Genomic DNA, 21098 nt, shown 5'->3' with positions numbered 1-21098 from the left:
GTGTTTTGCCATCAGAAACACACAGCATATCAAAACAGACGAGGAGCTTCATAAAATTGAGTAAAGATTATATTTTCGTATGTTATTACGTTGAGGCTAAAGAAAGAATCGTACTCGGTAATATCGATTCGTTACATGGTGCCTTCAATTGCCTAATGGCGTGATACAGGGTTGTAAATATATACTGGATAAGTAAGAAGACGTTTAACTAACAATATATGTCTCCGCCTAAAAGAAGGCAGCAGCTGAGTGCATCCCAGTGGAATTGTTCCTTAAAACAGTCATTCGTCGGGGATAATCCACTGAATCTAAGACGTTCTTGATTCTACTATTTATTTCGTACATTTAGAATTCTAAGAAAAGCAAATAAGTCTTACATCGTCGGTGTTCTTCGAAAATAGCGTGAGTCAAATTTGGTGCGATTTTGTGTGTGTGTGAAAACCCTGGATATGCCATCCAATTTGGTGCATAATTATCCTAAAGCGAGAAAATATGGGGCAACAATTGTTAAACAAATTTTTACTACGAAAATTGGGTCATGAAACCTGAAGAGATAAAAGCCGCGTGAAAACATTATATATTATACTCAACATGTTGCAAAAGCATCAATTGTATTTTATAACGTGTACATAGGAAAATGTTTTATCAAAAACACGAATTTATAATTAATTCATTAAACGCATGTAAGATGATAAAATGTAAAACATCTGTTAAAAACATAACTTTCATTTTCCCGGATAACAGTATTTTCGCCTCACAAAAAGTTATCAAAAAAGAAAACGCGTTTCCGAAGAATACCAACGTATATACGGTGCCAATACAAAAAACAATATAGTTTTTTATGTTTCTTAAATAAAATAATACAAAGTATAAACGCTAAATGAGTAATACGTTTACATGCTACAGTCATATAAATGTCCACCGATACTTGCTAAATATATAAAAACTATGTTCACAGTTCGTTTCGTTTGTCAGTATTTCGATGAGGCACAAAACACCTTATATTTCTAACGGATATAAACTTTAGGCCTTGCAACTATGTTCAATGTATGAAGTAGCAATGTGTTAACAAAATTACCAATAAAAGAAAATTGTGACTTAGCATTGAAGCTTATCGATTAATCTGGTGCCCCATAAATGTTGGAATACAATTACAAATACAAAGTAAAAATATATATTGGGGCGATGTTTACATAATCGCAACTGCCGATAAATGTACAAGTAAAACATTATAAAGATCTTTTGGTAAGGTTGTAAATTCTGAGCCTATGAGTAAACATATAAACCTTATTCGCTATTGATTTGCAAAAACAGGTATGCACACAACTCACATTTTCATAATTCCTAACATAGGTTGTAAATAGCAACTCGTTCAGATGCACAATTCGCTAGTTTTATTATGATTTGGAATGTAATCTCGACGGTAAGATGAATAGATGTTATACATTCACGTTCATGATCTCATTATGAATAGAGCTGACTTGAATATGAATGCTTGTAGAAGATAATCATTTAAACATAGCATATTACTCTGTCGGATTTAATTATATATGCGTTGTGCACATAACAAGTCTCAATTATTCTATTTCTTTGTTAAAAGATGTTTAATCACACACTTAGACGTATTAGCTTAGCAAACCAAAATACAAATAGAAACATACACAATGAGAAGTCTATATAATGGAAAATATTGCTTGAGCATAGCAGAAGACGTGTGTTCCTCAGTACGCATCGCCGTAGACAGTCCTTCCGTACATGATACAGAACTCTGAAATTAAAAAAAAACACAAATGTCTTTATTCCAGACTTCAAAAACAGGCAAAACACTTCAATTATATATATACATATTTCTAATACATCTGGCGCCATGTGTTTTTCGTTATAAATCGTTTGTTTAAAAAATAAATGCTATTTAAAAAAGTTTGTTACACCAAGCGATTGATTAATCTGTATGGCGTAACATATTGGGAATTTTATCGTTGCGAATGCCAGATTTCCTTCCAATTCAGTGAATATCCGAAGAAGTATATAAATCGGACATGTTAAGTAGCCAGACGTTACATGTAGAGATCGGATGAATATGAGAGTAAATGATAATAAAAACTATACATTTTGTAAATAAAACGCAAGAAAATGTTATATATATATATTATTTAGCATCTGAGCCTTATAAAATCTACTTAAAAAACTTACTCTTATTACAACAATCATTATTTTTACAAGAGTTTTGTCGCAGACAAATCAGCTGACTTATACCGGGTCAAAGCTGTAAGGTTTAGCTTAAGAAGTCCTCGCAAGAAATAGATTTTAGTGTTAACACATTTCTGTAACCAAAGCAATCACATTGGGCGACAGAAAAAGGCAATCGGTTTCATTTCGTTTATATGATCCTCTAACCTAAAACGCAGATTCGCCAACCTATTGTTATTTCTATTTTAAGATGTCGCATCGTACGCATTCTAGTCTTCAATTGTTCATGTAACTATAGAAACCACATTTTTTGAAGGACAAAAAAATGAGACGTGATTAATTCCCATATGATCTTCTATCAACTGTCAGACTGGATCTTCTTTGATTAAGTTCTGTTTCAGTTATCGTATTATCCAGGTTTTTTTTATCGGACAAACATTCTGAAATGACGGAATATTCCCAATTTAGACTTATAACTTCATGCAAAGTTTTATCAAACCAGCTGAGGAAAAGCGTGTTTCAGGGTCCAGATAATTCAAACATGTTTCATCGGTAGAGGTTAAAATACCCTTAATTGAGTCATCGAAGGTAAATAATGCCAGAATAGGAGAATATGATTGATACTCTAAATAATACAAAATATACAAAGTTCTAAATACCTTAGAACGAGTCACAAGGTTGTTTAAACGTTGATTACCGTTTATAAATACATGGGTATAATTACCTCTAAAGTCCACCCGGCCGTCCCTATCTACGTCAACCTCGTCCATCAACTTCCGGACCAGGTCATCGGACGAGTTGTCTCCAAGGTCACGTAAGAACGACTTTACCTCTCTGGTTATCAAATTGAATTTATATATGTCATTGGCAGACGAGACAACATTTTGCATTCGGTTATTTTTTCATTATTTTTAATTAAACCTTTAAATAAACTGTATAGTTGAGATATGTTTTATAATATGCAAATACCTTATGTTGATAACAATTAAAAGCAGGCATTTTTATGATGACTTTTGCCATGTTAAATAACTGAAACGCCAACAAAGTTTTGTGCTAATATTGGACACCGTTATGGTGACTGATTTCTGTCACATCGTTCAAGCGTGTAGAGCGCATGTGTCGTTCTTAAGATTGGCATGCTGTATATTTTGCGCGCTTCAATGATGGTCATAAACATGATATGTTCTGGTAAATTATGGCTTATTCTGGTGTGTTGTTGTGTGGGTTCTGTATAAACCCGCAAACAAAACAGAGCGACACGGCCAGAAAACAGTCACCATACAAGATATACAAACGTAAAAAGCTCACTCAAGGCTAAGATCTTTGTTGCCATCTTTGTCGTACAAGGTGAAGAGATCCTTTAGGCTCTCACCCTCTGGCTTAATGGGCATGGCACGGTACATCTTCTTGAACTCCTCGAGATCAATCGTCCCGCTTTCTGGAACGTGCATGAAAGTATCTTAACCATGTTCACGGTGACACTGATTTCGAACGTCACGTAATTTGTATATGTATGAATATTTGAACGAACAAAAATAAAGTGGAAAGGATTTTAATACTTTAAGAACAAACTTACAGAAATGTTGTTTACAATGTTTTTAATTTCATAAACTGTTGTTTTTTTGTGTATCGGTACCGTTCAAATTTAAAGAAATATCAATGAGCAAACAAATGTGATGGCATTTTTGGTAAAAAAAAGCATTTAAAAAATCATTTACTAATACATACATCTTTGAGGGATTTATGTAAAGCAAAATTTAAGGATTGAAAACGTGTATCACACCAATCCGTCAAGTATACTTTTTACAAATTGATAGCTAAGAAAAAAATCAAATTAAACATTACAACACTAAATTATCATTTAACGCCTGCTGCTATTGCGTTCCATTATATACATGTAGTCGCAGCACTACAGGATATCAGCTTTCATCCTTACATCATCATCATATGGTGCGTTTTGTTCAATGTCATAGTAAGAAGCACGTTTGCTAATATTGATCAAATAACGATTTTGCAATAATTCTGCAATCAAGCGAGAAACCATATTGACGGACTGATTAAGCTGTTGCAAATTTAATAACATGTGTAGCAAATGTTGCCATATTTGTTTCACGGCAAACACCTGTCAAAGAGAAGGTAAAATCGATTTTTTGTTCACTTCTAGCTAACATAAAGTCTGGTTCGGTGATTATAACAAATTATCGTGCATCCATTTTGAAGAAATAAAAAAAGAACATTTATTGCACCACACGCAAAATAATTTAGTCAATACAAATATAACGAAACCATTTTATGTCATAGATATATGTTCGAGGTTGTATATGGCTTTAAAGCCGCCTTAGTTTGTAATGTGAAAAACACCAATCGTAGATAAGTTCCTATTCAAGCACATTTGAACGACCAGCATAAGGCTCGTTTTCTTTGATGCCATAGGGAAAGGAAACAAACGTCCGGAGACATTCTTGTGCGAGAAGTTCGTTAAGCAAAAGAATCTTTAACTTGGGGCAAGTGATCTATTCACTACACAATAGAAAAAACAACACCATCAAAAATGTAATATGATTTCAAGATTCGGGGTTTCAATCAGCCTTTTCAAAAATATCAACACATGGTAACAATACGCACAATCTAAAATAAATTTCAAACCGATAGCATCACAAGTTAAAGTTGAAAAAAGCAATGCAAGAGATCATTAATTTGATTTCATTGCAAATTAATTACTAGTTTGTTAATACACACCAGGGAAACTTATTTGCAACTTTCGGAGGTTACATTAAAAGAATAGAATATATCAATATGCTTATTTGAGACCACAAATGAATGCAAGAAAACGCCAATTATCACAAAAACGCCAATCTAACTTAAAGAATCATCAAACTTACCGTCAGCGTCGAAGTCTTGCAGAAACTGTTGGACCATGGCGTCATCCGGGTTCTGCTTGTACACGACCTTCAGCAAAGTCTTGAGTTCCTTCGCCTCGATTGTACTATTTCCGTTGCTGTCGAACATCATGAAGTACTCGGTGATCACTGTAGTATATTGGTTATGAGTTTCATCGTTTACAATAACAATGTTTGTTATTTCATACAATACAATCGCACATGATTGAGTATAATAACAACTTAGAATGTGTATGCTACGCAAAAGGTAACACCGCATTCGGCGAATATTATAAAGCATTCCGGAATGCTTATTCCGGACTATTAAAGGTGTTACATTTTCATAACGTTGTACGGAACGATAAACAGACAATCTATTAGTTTCCTTTTCACATTTTTGCGTACGAAAAATGCATGTATATTACGAAAAGCAGTTGACGTTGAAGCCTATAGATTTAATAAAGATAATTAACATTTTCTAAATTTAATGCGCTATGAATAATTCTAAAGAAGCCCATTTTTATAGGCATGATTTTGGTATTGTAAAGTTAAGAGGAATCAGCTATAAAGGAAATAATTTATGTGGACTCGATTGCCCAATCAGTCAAAGGTTATGACACAAGTGGAAGATTTCAGGTTAGCATTCGCATTATTAACCATTTACTCTTAAAATGATGGTGTATCTTTTCAAATGCAATTACAATACGCATGCAAACCAAAACGTTTTATAAGAATAAGACGTGAGGAAGCAACGTCTTTCATTAGCGCATATTAGTTACTCTTAACGCAATAAGCATACACAAAGGAAAGATTATAGTCAAGGAGTATGCCATTAAAAAATATTTAAATAACTATACATTTTAATATAAATAAATATTAAAACACTTACGTTGATCTTCACTTGCCATCTGTAACAAAACAAACAGACAATAGATATTATAATACGACTTCTTATGATCATAATATTACTTATAAGAATACATTAAACACATTCAATAAAAATACTGGAAATGGGTCCTATTGCATCAATATAAACTTGAAAAATATTGAAAATCTCAATGTTCAATCACTCAACTCATAAAAGCTTCACATATATCTAACAATAAACTTGAATAAAGGATCAGACTCGTTTGACAAATCGTTTGAGAGTAAAAAGTTGATTTAAAATAAAATAACATGTAAATGGTATGTCTTATATATGTTTCAGAGTTTGCGATTAAAGCCGTAAAGATCCTATATATTCTAGTAAATGCATTAAGACAATTGCAGGCAAGAACTACCGAGAAATGTCCAAGTGATATTATTTGACGACCTTGGAAAAAACACATAAACACGTTGTCTTGTAACGACTTGGTACACATGCACTCATATTTCAAAATTTGCCTCAACCATAAACTAGATAGGCCTTTCAGAGTGTGTTAAACATACAATTACTCGGTTATATAAACTTTATTAAATGTACGTACTTGAATTAAATGGAAAAGAAGAGGATATGTTCAAGTGAATGAATACATTAAACCATAGAAATATCGACGAGGGTATGACAATAACAAATGTACATTATCATTATAATATTACAAACAATTGCAATATTTGGAATATGTTTTAACTTTGTTTTGCAACAACCACCTTTCATTCGTCAGGTATAGACATGAGACATTGTGTACATTCCTCACATAAATTTTTATATCAATAGCAAATTTATATTAAATGGCTCACATATTTCTTTTTTCTTAAAATGCCATTTTAGGTCAATAAAAACAAAAATAAAATGGTAAAGATAACACAATATTTGTTTAAAGCAAATCACCGATAGTAAATATAGTGTTAAAAATTGGTTCCATGAAATGAAGTAGCTTTTACATAATTATATTACATAATCGAACATTTCTACTGAGACATAAACAATATGATGCATCACTGCAACAAAACAATATCATCACTAAGCACAAAAGCGTTTAACGTCACCGATACAATAGCTGGGGCACTATAGACGAACTAATGGTAAAGTGAATCACTCAGAGTCTATTATGTTCTATATGAATATCACTCTTACGTATCCATTAACTTATCAGATAACAAGCCAAGATCATTAATTATTTAACGCAAGTGGCTCGATAGCCCTCTATAACCGTTGCAATCCTACTTTACTCTATACGGCTACAGAAAAATTCACTTTATACCGATTTTCCAGCTTATCGACCATGCGATTCACTTACCCTCTCAATAACCGAGCTCATTGAAAACAAGACATCGTTTTGATCCAGATATTTGTAAATTCAAAGAGAGCTATGTATTGTAATAGTTTGAAAAGTAAAACCCAAACAAATATATACACTTACACATTCATCTTTCAGAATAAAACTGCAACTTGTATTGCGTTGACCAATTAAAAATATGATATTTAACTTGTATTTTGTTGTGAACTACTTGGGAAATATAATGATAACTAGTAGTAAACACGTCTTCATCTTCGAATTTATTGGCAACATGGTTCTTGCTGCCATTTCCAACCATGGATGGTCGTTTTTACCATAACCTTCCTAAAGGCATATTTCATATAAGCAACGCAGCAGAAAATGTTGTATAAATGACCACATTAACACCAGTGTTCGTTTACAACGACAACAAAATCTTAACGCTTCATTCGAAATTAAATTTAAAGTTCCCCAATATCACCTCTCATATATAGAATAGCTCGAGTTAACGAAATAAGCTGACACAATAGTGAAGCCTTCTTTGCGATTTGATAGAGATCTATGTAACGTTGTAATTTTTACCTCGAAATACATATTAAAACACTACATTACAATTCAGTTTTGCTTCAAGTAATCAAACAATCTGGTCTATATCAAGGGTCGTTGAGTAAAGTAAAACAACAAGCAGCAATATTAATGACTTGAATGCATACTAGATTAACTTTGATTCCCATGTCCGTTTTGGGGGGATAAATGTTTTAAAATCTCTTTATTGATCACACTTTATGGTTATTTCAATCTTCAGCGTCTTATTTGACCACCGTTAGGCCTTCATGGCCAAGATCAGCAGATACTCCACACGTTTTAAGTTAAGTTCTATATTCTGTTTTATTTATTTTAATTTATTTCTTACCAAGTTCTTTCAAACTTATGCTATAACGTGATATGCATGTATGTAACTTGTTATACTTTAGCCTCCTCCTTCTCCAGAGGATGATACAATACTATGTGTCCAAATGCTTATTCATATTATAGAATACACACTGAAATTCGTGGTATTAAACCTTATTGTGCTAAACCTATGTAAATATTCATGATTAATGATTCTAGTCAGATTATTTTATTACTATTTAATGCTATAAAATAACTATGCTGTTTCAAAATCTGTATCTACAGACATCTATGCTTGAGCAGGTTCAATTTTAGCAGATTGCTCGGTTGATTGTTTTGTTTGTCTAATTATCTAAATAATTAATTGACTGACTGGTTTGATAAATAATCGATTTTGTTATCCAATGTTGTGTTGCCATGTATTGTTCATTTTGTCATGTCAAACAGTCTTAACTTTTTTTAATAATATGTCTTACGTGGGTAGTTGTATATTATATGTGCTATTGTGTTATCACGTAAATGTTGAGTTTATAAGTCGGTTTTAAAGGTATCTTTTCACGGTTTGGTAAATTGACAAAATTGAAAAAAGTTGTTTCAGATTCGCAAATTTTCGTTTTAGTTATGATATTTGTGAGGAAACAGTAATACTGAACATTAACCATGGTCTAATATAGCCATTATATGTATCTTTGACGATTTGAAAACCTAAAAATTATAAAGCGTTGCAACGCGAAACGATTGAATAATTTGGAGTTTTGTTGTTGTCGTTTGAATTTACGAAACTACGAAGATTGCTTATATAAGGTATAAAATACTTAATTTGTGTATGCCCGGCGGAATAGCTGCGAGGGCTAATGCGTTTTTACTTCAGACTTACTCCAGGACTCCGGGGGTCATTGGTTCGAGCCCTGGTACCGGCAACTTTTTTTTTCCTTTTTTTAATTTTATTCTTATATTCTTATATAATTGTTTACATTTATCAATATAAAGCATTTAATAACAAACTTCAAAATATGCAAAAATATGTGAAAAGGCCCCTTTAAAAGCTCTTCAGAGCTTGTGTTTATATGTTTATATACCCGACTTTATAAATAAATATTACTTGACTTGACTTGACTTGATGTTAGTCATGCAAACTACTACTTAATGCAAACCATTATCATATTGCTTTATCACCCATTGTTTATTTATTAATAAAACCACAGCACTTACTACCAACAATCACAAACAGATCAAATGGCATATTGATTTCCGGGACGTTTGCAAAAGTACGGGCTGCTTTATTGGCCGACTTGAGTGGCACATGAATGTGTCAGGACAGAGTTATGGAATTCCATCGGGCAATAAGTCCAGATTGATTAAAATGAGAAATCAAAGTTCGAATTGTATCTAGACGTTATTATTCGAATTTCAGCTGTTCGTGCAAGATGACAATTTGGTTTTCATAATATTAGGTTGCATTTTTAAGTATATATTTATTACACTTAGTCCTTTAGCTGCACTGTAGACTACGTCGACCGTGCCATTATCTGTTTGTCATTCTTATATAGAATAGCTTGTATTTTTCTGTCAAACGAAATCGCGGAACACACATTGTACGTGTTTTGAAACTTACATCTATAAATCTTGTTCAACGGATGTATAGTTTACCCAATTCAATTATATTAGTAAAAATAATCGTTTAGGCTCAGCTGACATAGACCTAGATTAAGTGAGATAATTATGCAGCTGGATCATGCAATGCCCATCAAAATTGCGCTTATTTAAAAACATATTAGCGAAGGCAACACAAAATTTAATTTCAAGCAATATCTTTTGCGCACAGTTGATTAAAATTACAATATAATTGTGTAAATTTTAAAAGCACAGGTGTGTATACATTTTCGATAAAATCTCTATAAAAACATCAAGATATTTATGAGTGCTATTAATCCTTTAACTTCAGGAAAACAAAGCTGTATTCGTTCATTTGTCGCTTTTTTTTTTTAATAACTGACCTTTCCCGCGGAGCTATTGAGACGTTTGTGTATTGTTTGTTAATTATTGATTTGACAGCGTAACATTACTCCTAAACATTGAAAACATGACTGAATAGTCCGCGTCGCTTTTGTAAACGACTTGACACGAGTTCGTGCATTATTGATATACCATAAGCCGATATAAATTTCCTTTGTTACTTTGTTGCTATGGGAGCAACTGACACTTTCAAATGGAATAATATATATCGATTTGTTTCAAGCTTCACCATATTTAATTTTAATCGTGATGATGTCAAAAATGTTGACTTTACCATATATCTTCAAATTAAGCATAAAAGCAAAGCACTCATCGAATTATTTAGTAAGTTGGTTTCTCATCGGCTTTTTAAATATCTTTTTCTATATAGTTTATGATCGATACTTTGGGAGACAAAAGAACGCGATCTGAATTATGAAAGAAGAGACGTCTCTAGCGCAATTTTCTATAGATCAGTTTGTTAAGAAGGTATGATAAAAGCCAGACGCTGTATTGAGCGGTTGTGTTGCGACTAATGTCGTGACAAAACAGTTTAGCGTCAACGCCAAGACTAATGATCGCTTCATGACCACGAATACTTCGTCTACTTTTACCAAATGAGACTAATATTCTTGTGTAAAATCCATCTATCAGAGAATCTTTGTTTACTGCTCCACAAGGAATGATTTATCAACACGATTTAAATGAAGCATATAACATAAAGACATAATCTTGCAATTACGTTGAATGACAAAAGGGAATATTCTAATCAATAATTGAAAGAAGAAAACAAAAGACAAAAACCCCGCAAATATTATCCGCCTATGACTAAAAGTGCGTCATTGACACGGCAAATTAAATGTGCCATGTGTTTATATATCAAACAATAATATTAATCTCAATTAGGGGTCTTAAGACACACCACAAGAGATTTAAGAGCGAACACAACCGGATAAATGTAGGTAATACATCGAGCTTGACATAACTCGACACATTCCGTTCGAGACGAAATAAAGTCTGATAAAGAGGCCTTTTCAAATATCGAAGCATCTATAAATATTCGATGGTCTCTCAAAACGGTGAATTTGATTGATAAATTTCCTCTCCAAAAGGCAATTATCAACCCAGTTAACGCACTGACCAAGTTAGCTGTGTGGGCCCTTGAGCTCAAGTATGATTGTTAATTGAATGTAACCGTCTAGCAACAGTATCGGCCCTAATAGAGGATAGCAATCCAATCGACTTGAATTAATCAAGATACATAGGAATATTACGGTTAACATAACGGAACCGTTACAGTTAAGCTCCGACAATAAGTTACTGAGGTTTTATACAATAGTTAACGTATATGTCTGAATTACGATCAAAACCCTTAAAAACACATAAAAGATTATCGCATAAAATAAGAAACTTTGCATTTGTGTAAGATTACGAAGGGATAATTTTAACTATCCGTTTCGTACACATCGGTTCACTCTTAAGCATAAGTCTCAGTTCGACAAAACAAATCCATTATTCGCCATATAATAAAAGACAGACAACGTGACTGGAACGATTAATTGCAGAGCATGAAAATGAAATCCCCAATGACCCAACGCGATTTAAACCCAGACGATCCAGGATTGCGTTCTAATATAATATTATTGATCTGCCATTGAAATTACAACATCACATTTTCTAGTCCTATTTATGGCTATAAAAGTTCATGAAACGCTTTCTAAAAGTGTCATTCATTTCATACCCCGGTGTTTTCACTTGGCGTCAATGCATCGTTAGTTCTCCTCAATATACATTAGTTGTAACACTCGCCAGCATAAGATGCAATCAAACAACACACATTTTTGCTGTTACAAATTTAATCAGTGTTGCATTACATGTATATTGTAAGGATATTGACTTAATAGTACATTGTATGTTTTAAGATTAAATATTCATATTTTCATACCGAAGAAAATGCAATAATAACTCTGCCAGTTTTATATTATTAAAGTCTTCTTCGCCCGTGTTGTTATCTTAAAATTCTCAGTTTGAATTTGGATTCACGTTTTAAATAGAAAAACAATCATGAATATATGAGATAATGTCCTCTTTCAATCATGAATATATGAGGTAACGTCCTCTTTCAATCCGCGAAATACTTTAGAACTTCCAATTGTATTATACAGCCGATATATTTACAAATCGCGGAAAAAATAGCATCGGGATTTCAGACCTAATCAAATCAATATAGTAATGTACAAAATAAATATTCAAGTTAAAAGCGTCTGTATTTAATTATGCATTACCCACTTTTTTATTTTGATTTTTTCCATCCGTGATTTTTAATATTTCACTTTGTTTGTATAACTATTTGTTGCTGATATGGAAAACACTATATTTTAGAGATACATTCATCTTATTTATGTCGTATTCGGAGCCTTTTCATCTATCATTCCAGGGGAGTGTCATGTGCTAGACGTTCTCTGTATCGATTTGCGACTACTCTCTGATAATTAAAGGCAATGTAACAGGTTGATGTTTTAAATGGAACGCTATAGGGGACGCAAGTTGCACATTGTCATAATAAAACAAAGTATATTGTTTTTAGCTTTTCATGTGTTTAGATTAATAAAAATATATAAGACCAGAAACATTCTATTCGATTCGAACGAAACCAGAGAATGAAAATAGTACACCGTAGATTATTTTAATCCTTAAGGTTGGTTTCTTATCTTGTTTGTCGAACGTAGTATCTTGCGTTACATGTTAGGTAGCTAAAACCGGATGTATGTCTAATTTTACCTACCCTTTAAAGGGGCCTTTTCACAGATTTTGGCATATTTTGAAGTTTGATAAATGTAAACATTGGATCTTAAAAGCTTCAGTAAAAAATCAAGAATAAAATTTAAAAAAGGAAAAAAAAAATAGCCGGTCTGAAGTAAAATCGCATTAGCCCGCTCGGCTATTCCGCTGGATATCCACATGTGAAGTATTTTATATCTTATATAAGCAATCTTCGTAGTTTCGTAAATTTAAACAACAACAGAACTCTCCAAATTATTCAATCGTTTCGCGTTGCAACGCTTTATAATTTTTAGGTTTTCAAATCGTCAAAAGATACATATAATGGCTATAGTGGACTAAGGTAAATGTTCCGTAATACTGTTTCCTCACAAATATCATAACTAAAACGAAAATTTGCGAATCTGAAACAACTTTTTTCAATTTTGTCAATTTACCAAACCGTGAAAAGATCCCTTTACAGAGGATACTACCATTATAATCATCCTAACTGTAACCTAAAAATGTCAATATTCGTGATGATTTATAGTGTGCAATGAATCAATTTGGCAGCAATAAACTATTCAGTGATAACATATTGCGATTATTCTGCCGTTTATTTAAACATCATATAATGCATATGTTTACAAAGATATATTTCCCCGACTTATAAGTATAGTTTTCAGAAACTGGGGACTTAATTAGTGAAAAGAATGCTAATTTTATACCATGTGCTTTTTACGCAACTGCTTTTCTTTTCGTGTAGTGAAGAAGATGTATTGGAAGGCCGACTTAAATGTCTCTGAATGTGTATTAAATTACTTATGTGCTTTACGATTTGTTTTTAATATCTCATAATAACAGCAATTCATCTTTTTCTTTATTTAAATGAAACAAAATTACTCATACAATATTAATCTCAATAGACCGTAAATATACACAAATATGAGTCGCGTTCTGAGAAAACAGGGCGCAATGCATGTGCGTAAAGTGTCATCCCAGATTAGCCTGTGCAGTCCGCACAGGCTAATCAGAGATGACACTTTCCGCCTAAACTTGATTTTCGGTAAGAAGAGACATTCTTGAAACTTAAAATACCATTAAAGCGGAAAGTGTCGTCCCTGATGAGCCTGTGTGGACTGCACAGGCTAACCTGGGATGACACTTTGCGCACATGCATTAAGCCCAGTTTTCTTAGAACGCGGCTCAAATATATTTGCCTGCGTTGTGTGTGTTGCCAATCCTCTGCTGCAAGCATACTTTCCGAATCAAAATTTACATAAACGCAGAACTTGTCCTTCCGAATTATTTCGTATAGTGCCAAAAGTATCCAACAGTGAGCAGTAACTTTATTATGCAGAAAACGTGATGCCGTTTTGGCCAATTAAGAACACATGTAAGGTTAAAGAAGAAACCTTGTTCAAGACACATAAATAGATAAGGAATTATTGGCCGTGTATATATTTAGAAGACATACGCATGTAAAACAAAGATCTCTTGGATGTTTGTATTTCATTTGATATAAATGGCAAATCGTTCTGCTGAAATAATGTATTTCCATTTTACGAATGAACGCCATTATTGTGAAATAAGTACAACTTTTTGAACTTCAGTGGTTGTTTCACAGTAATCTGTAAGTTGATGTTAAACAAAAGTTTTAAGAACGTATGGAGTACTTGAGCTTGCCCTTATATATTCTTAATAAACTATTAACAACGCGCCTTTATTCGTATTCGGAGAAATATAACTGAATTATTTTGGTTTCTTTGTAGCGAATCTTAAACGACTAAATGCACTTTATATGAGTTCACTTATTATAAGTATAACCATTAAATGATTAGTATATTAAAATAAGTGCGTTTATTTTCATCTGTCAAATCGTGAATATTTTCACGATTTATTGAATGGTTTGTCTGTATAATTGACAGGCTTGATTAATTTTCTAATTACGTACTTTGTGTATCGGATAGAAAAAGGCAACACGAAAATAATTATATGTAAGCAAAACAGTAGCAGTACAAAGCGAATAGTCGACTCGATTGCCACACTAACATAGACTTCGCAGGTTCGTACCCGAATAGGAAACACATTGTAATCGAATAATATCATGATTGTTCGTTAATTAAAATGGTATTGTTTTTCTTTAAATATAAACTTATTGTGCTTATATCTATTTAAACTACCGCCAACTATAAATACACAATAAACAGCATATTAATACCTATCGAACGAATTCTTTATGTTGAAGCAAGAAGTATTGGTTCCTTTTTAAGCGCATTTAACTCTACCAAAACATGATGTGGGGTAAGCATTCAGGTACAGTATTTGAAAGAAAAATTATAATACTAAATAAACATTGAACAATATTTCAAACTAAACTTTAACAGAGACCTTCCGATATTCGATCCAGAACCGTTCGATAAAAGCCGAATAATTAACGTTTACGTTTAACATCCAATAAATAACCAATTTGTAGTATTCATATTTATTCATATTTAAATTATTCAAATTTAAACAGTTGAGAAAATACGGACTATACCAAGCGCTTCCACGCATTGTATTTATTCGTAAGATCGCGTAAAGAACAAAGATGTATACATTGTTATTTAGCCATGTCCATATATGTCGGTCTAGCAAGTGCCCCCACAATCACAATAGCTTTCGTTAAGATCGAAAAGTTAACAAATGTTTTGCAAGTGTAATTTGATATTTGTGTTGTCGACCATAAATGTGAGAACTATTTACTATTATTGAGCGAGTACCGTCACTGGCTGGAGACGCATTGAGTGATCTAAATAATAAAACACGAGGAGTCTCGGAGGCTTTAAGTTGTTTTTGTTATAAAAGACAGACGCGATATTGATCGGTTGTGCTGCGACCAATCGCGTGCCAAAACGGTTCATCGTCTACGCCTAGACAAACGCCAATATTTTATTTGCTAGACAGGCTTGCCTGACATCAGAATCCGCACAGTGATTATTGGGATAAATTAAATGAAACCAGTCTGCGCACAGACTCGGGCTAAGCGGAGAATAACAGATGAGCCAATACAAACTGGAGAATAACCGATCAGTCAATACAAGTTAATCAATAACGATAGAACGGTTATGTTGTTCTTATACGCCTGTATAACTGCGAAACATCTGCAAAATAAACAACTGTTATGAACCATTGTTTTGTGTAGTTCCTTTTTAACCTACATCGATCATTTAATATGTAAGGGATAAATACGCGTGAATCAATACAAAAATTAATCCAAGAGAAGTCTGCAGAGCTTTTTGGTACTACATGCTAAGATTTGATCGCATTTCTCCTCAAAAATTATCATTTGAATTGAAGTATTGAATTTGTTTTGTTAAATACACTTGCACAGTTACTCGTTAAGTCTATAGCCAACTATGATTTTGTTACGCGAGTAAAAAGGTTTTCTCACATATTAAATTTGCTTGAAAAGGATGTTTAGTTAAATGTGGGTTTGGTGTATGATCACCCAGATTAAATCATTATACAAATGTATATGTAACTGAAGCTTCCCTTGAGTATATAATTGAATATTACTTTAAAGGTGATTTAATTTAGCAGAACACTAGACTTTTCTGTCTGTGTTGTGTTCACTTCGATAAAATATATCAAGTATTATTATTACTATGCCTTTAAGACACACAATTTCACCAGCATATGAGAGACTCTGCCACACTCATTTAATGTTCCCAGCTTTTCCCCATCGGGCTATTTCTTAAGAGAAACAGCATTACCGACACGTTTATCGTCAGCGATAAAAGCACGATAACACGAAACAGGTAGAAAATTATGAAAGTCCAACCAGCATCGCATGTTGTGTCTGAATTGAAATCGACAACATTTCTTGTCACTGATCATTTGAGTCGTGTTCTGAGAAAACTGGGCTTAAAGCATGTGCGTAAAGTGTCGTCCCAGATTAGCCTGTGCAGTTCGCACAGGCTAATCAGGGACGACACTTTTCGCCTTAACTGGATTTTCGTGTGGAGGAGACTTTCTTTAAACGAAAAATACCATAAAAGCGGAAATTGTTGTCCCTGATTAGCCTGTGTTCCAGCCCAGTTTTCTCAGAACACGACTCATTTGGGGACGGTCAATATTCGCTCATTCAGCATGACAGCAATACCAAGACGGTTCATGCTTGTCTGCCTTTTGGGACTCCATTGTCAAATATTAGGCATCTTGAACTTTAGTCTGAGACGTTGGCTTTAATTTCATTAAGAAAAGGCTATACTTATGTTACGAATTGGGTATCGTGGTGTTACGAAAACGTTCTATTGATGTAACAAATATGCTTTAATAGTTTTACGAAAAGGAATATACATGTATATATAGCTTTACGAAGGTTGTAACAAACGATTGAACATAAACTGCATATAATAAGAGTAATTGCATATCTTTATATACAATGTTTAATATTTTAAGTTGCGAAATGGTAGCACAGCATTTTCATCAAGTATCTTATTATCATTTTGGTAACTAAGGAGAATTCATGATGCAATGATGGTGGAAATGATTGATGTTGGTGGATGTTAAGTAAGTAGACAATCTTATCTTGATTAATATTTAAAAAAATACGACTTTATGTTTTCCTCAAGCTTGTTTGATATTACGTTTAAAGTGCAGAGATTAATGAATATATGTAAAACTTGTTTGCACTGGCATATTAAGTTGGTATTATACACATTATTTAATACAAATGCCAACCTGACGAGTCGTGCTCATTGTATTTAAGTAATGAATGTGACATTTGCTGACATTTGCTGACTGGTAACACTTTCGCCGTGCATGCACGTTAGTATGATATTACAAACATATTGGTTAAACGTCTTATTGTAAGTAGACAATTACGCGTAATTGACTTCAATTAGGAATACAATTGAAGCTGTAAACAGCTCGGTTTCTACCAGTACTTTCGATATGCAAACAGACCAACTGTTACATGGTGTTGCTGCAATCAAATTTATTTCTTTAACGGACTCTCCCTTCAAAACAACAACTCACTCTTATGATAGATATATTATGGAAATGTCATTCTTAAAATAGAACCACCATGTCTCCAACCAGAAAAATAAAACAAAGGAATGTGGAATATAACTACACTTTACGGAAAGTCATTCTCAGGCATTGATTGCAAGAAAGAGTCGAAGAAACAATACAATAACCGACAGAGGTCTCCGTATATTGGAACCGAAACGAACACTCACATTACGTTGTGGTCTTTTAAGCATTACTCGTTAAAATAAACAAACATCAAAGTAGGAGGAAAAACCATGTTGATAGTGTCAACAATTGTTAAAACAGGAATCAGTTTAAGACAAAAAAATCTTCGGATGTCGTAGCAAAACAACACTTTCTGAATGCACTGCGTTACGTGTGCATTGCATGTTTGCCTAGTATGTGTACTATATCAATACTAAGAATAATATAAAGAAATTTGCAATTAAAGTAAAGAACCCATTTAAGTCAAGGAACCGTTTAAGTCTTTTGTAGAACTTTAAATGTGTCGTTTTAAAAAGACACTCGCGACACCTGTTAGTGTTCACACTCATCAACATAATCAATAGAAATAGTTGATAGCAATTTAAAGCACTAACCGTATGTTTATGAATTAGGTTTGAAATATCGTAGATTTATTCTGCTATTTAACAAATGGTTTTCCCTAAACATATTACATTTTAATACATATGCAACACAGTTCATAGAATTTTAACAATTTTACAAAACATATACGCATTTCTAGCGACTTAAACAAGTAAAATATTACACATCAAATAATTCGTTTATATAGATCAATCTCTTCATAACCATTTTAACCATCATCAACATATGTAGCTCATCTCATATAGCATATACCCTATTATTTTAAAGTATAAAGGCAATGATATGTGAACAATTAATAAAAACAAAAAAAAACTCTTACTTTTTCTGCTGTTATGTTTCACACACCCGTCGTTCAGGAGAAATGATGAACAGTGAGACAGTATCGGATCCGTTAAATAATAACCGCATATGGCAAGCCAGCCTCCTATAAATGGAATCGATCGCGCCCGCAGCGCTCTTAAAAACGCTCTCATTGATCGTCACGAATAATAGATGATACAGCGAAACCAGATGTGGTTGGTTCCGCATTGTTAATGATGTTAATAAAGACAATTATTGAGCTATTGACTCGTGCTTTTGTGAGAAAATTATTGATTAAAAATATTGATTAAATAGTAGCGAGGGCAACTTAATAATACAATATTTACAACAACAAGGTGCCTGTACCACGTGACTTTTTCGGCTATGTGTGGGACAATCGGATGTCAACAAACCATCGCTTCAGGTACGTTTCTGATAATTTCTTTATTAATTCAAAACTATTTAAAAAAAAAAAACAAAGACGAGAGCCCGGTCATTGTCAAAATACACAACTGTGTTAAGTTTGTGCAAAATTAATTAAGTATTTTTTTCAAAAAGTGCAACCGCGTGTTTGAAAACACACAAAGTGTAATGCTATGTGTGGTATATTTGTTATTCAATCAACAAAAACGTTCATTATAATATTGTCAAAGGCTTAAAAAATAGGGCGGACATTGTAATTCTTCATAGAGAAACTACATACATTGTATGTTTGCACAAATACTTCTGATATGGAGTGTTTGCTTAAAAAGCAATAATGCTATGTGTGGGACATTTAATTTTGCGCAAACTTAACACAGTTGTGTATTTTGACAATGACCGGGCTCTCGTCTCTGTTTTTTTTTAAATGGTTTTGAATTAATGAAGAAATTATCAGAAACGTACCTGAAGCGATGGTTTGTTGACAGCCGATTGTCCCACACATAGCCGAAAATGTCACGTGGTACAGGCACCTTGAACAACCAGTGTTCGCTTTAATTGCAATTGTTGGGCTGAAAAGCATGCGTGGCTTTGTTGGACAATTGCGATGTACGCTTAATACGTTCATTTAAGGCACGTTTGTACCCCATCCGAAGTATGCATAATTCATATAATTTGATCAGCCAAGCTCAATTACTAAGTCACAAGATTTCAATTAACCTGTATGCACAGCGGTTTAAACAACTAAAGGCGAACTTCAAGTTTTTAAATGTATAATACATGTCAATAAAGAACAACGAAATAATAAAACGACGTTAAAGTTGTTTGTTAAAAGTCATTTTAAAAAATGATTCACACTTAAGAAAGTATAAACATTGTATTTGTATAGATAATAATTCGTGCTCCTGGTGAACGATTGAATTACATTTTTAGAGAAAAACTCAAATCCCGATATGCAAAATACGTATAAAAATATCCTTATTTGTCAAGAATCGTATTCAGCGAGATATGCGATTAAGTGTTACCTGGACAGAGACATTAATTATCTAATAAATTATAGCTTACGAGAGCATTATATATTGATATGAGTCGAGAAAACGCATGTGCGTAAAGTGTCGTTCCAGATTAGCCTTTGCAGTCCGCACAGGCTTATCAGGGACGACACTTTCCGCCTTAACTAGATTTTTGCTAAGAAGAGACTTTCTTTAAACAGAAAATATTATAAAAACGGAAAGTGTCGTCCCTGATTAGCCTGTGCGGACTGCACAGGCTTATCTGGGGTGACACTTTACGCACATACATTAAGCCCCGTTTTCTCAGAACGCGACTCATATAATAAAATCACAAATATCGGACCAATACCGGTAATATGTACCAAAGTATTGTGTAAAAACAGTCAAGTAAATGTAACAATTTAGCTATAACTATAATGTTCCTACAAAGTGTAAACATTAATTGTACTATCAATCACAAATTTATATTGCATTATATCAATTTGTGATGTACAGCACACTTCTTTGGTACAACAGTTCATTGCGCTTTCAATATCTATGGTGGTTTTCAACTTTGAATAATGTATTACCATCTCATGATATTCCAGTATAGTGGAAGAATAATTGGTTGTAATTGATTTTTCCACAATTGCTCGAAACCAGTGGCGATACGTACACTGCGATATTGAAGAAACCCTTGAGAATTATGTTGTCTTCATGCATCAAATATTATATCTACAAACTGCCAAAGTAGCAAGAATTGACCTTATTCATAGGTGGTCCGTTCCAATAACAGTGAATTTAAAATCAAAGCGCTGAAGGCATTGAATTTGATCGCTGTTGTATAATCT

General features: G+C 33.2%; 1 protein-coding gene across 2 annotated transcripts; it reads right to left on the bottom strand.

Annotated features, from left to right (window-relative positions):
* Nucleotides 1-316: 316 nt before the first annotated feature.
* LOC127874631 (calmodulin-alpha-like) lies at nt 317-18997 on the bottom strand. 2 transcript variants are annotated; one of them, XM_052419085.1, is made up of 6 exons: nt 18855-18997; nt 5959-5977; nt 5073-5219; nt 3499-3628; nt 2915-3024; nt 317-1768 (listed from the first exon to the last, which is right to left on the bottom strand). In XM_052419085.1, exons 2-6 carry the CDS (start codon nt 5975-5977, stop codon nt 1722-1724), a joined length of 453 nt encoding a protein of 150 aa, XP_052275045.1. In that variant the 5' UTR covers nt 18855-18997; the 3' UTR covers nt 317-1721. The 2 variants fall into 2 exon arrangements, with proteins under 2 accessions (XP_052275045.1, XP_052275046.1); XM_052419086.1 differs by lacking the exon at nt 18855-18997 and adding an exon at nt 14134-14281.
* Between the last annotated feature and the right edge of the window lie 2101 nt (nt 18998-21098).

The sequence above is a fragment of the Dreissena polymorpha genome, chromosome 3, assembly GCF_020536995.1.
Source record: "Dreissena polymorpha isolate Duluth1 chromosome 3, UMN_Dpol_1.0, whole genome shotgun sequence".
NCBI classification, from domain to species: Eukaryota; Metazoa; Mollusca; class Bivalvia; order Myida; family Dreissenidae; genus Dreissena; species Dreissena polymorpha.
The sequence above is the reverse complement of the archived record's forward strand: the minus strand, read 5'-3'. Positions and strand labels throughout refer to the sequence as shown.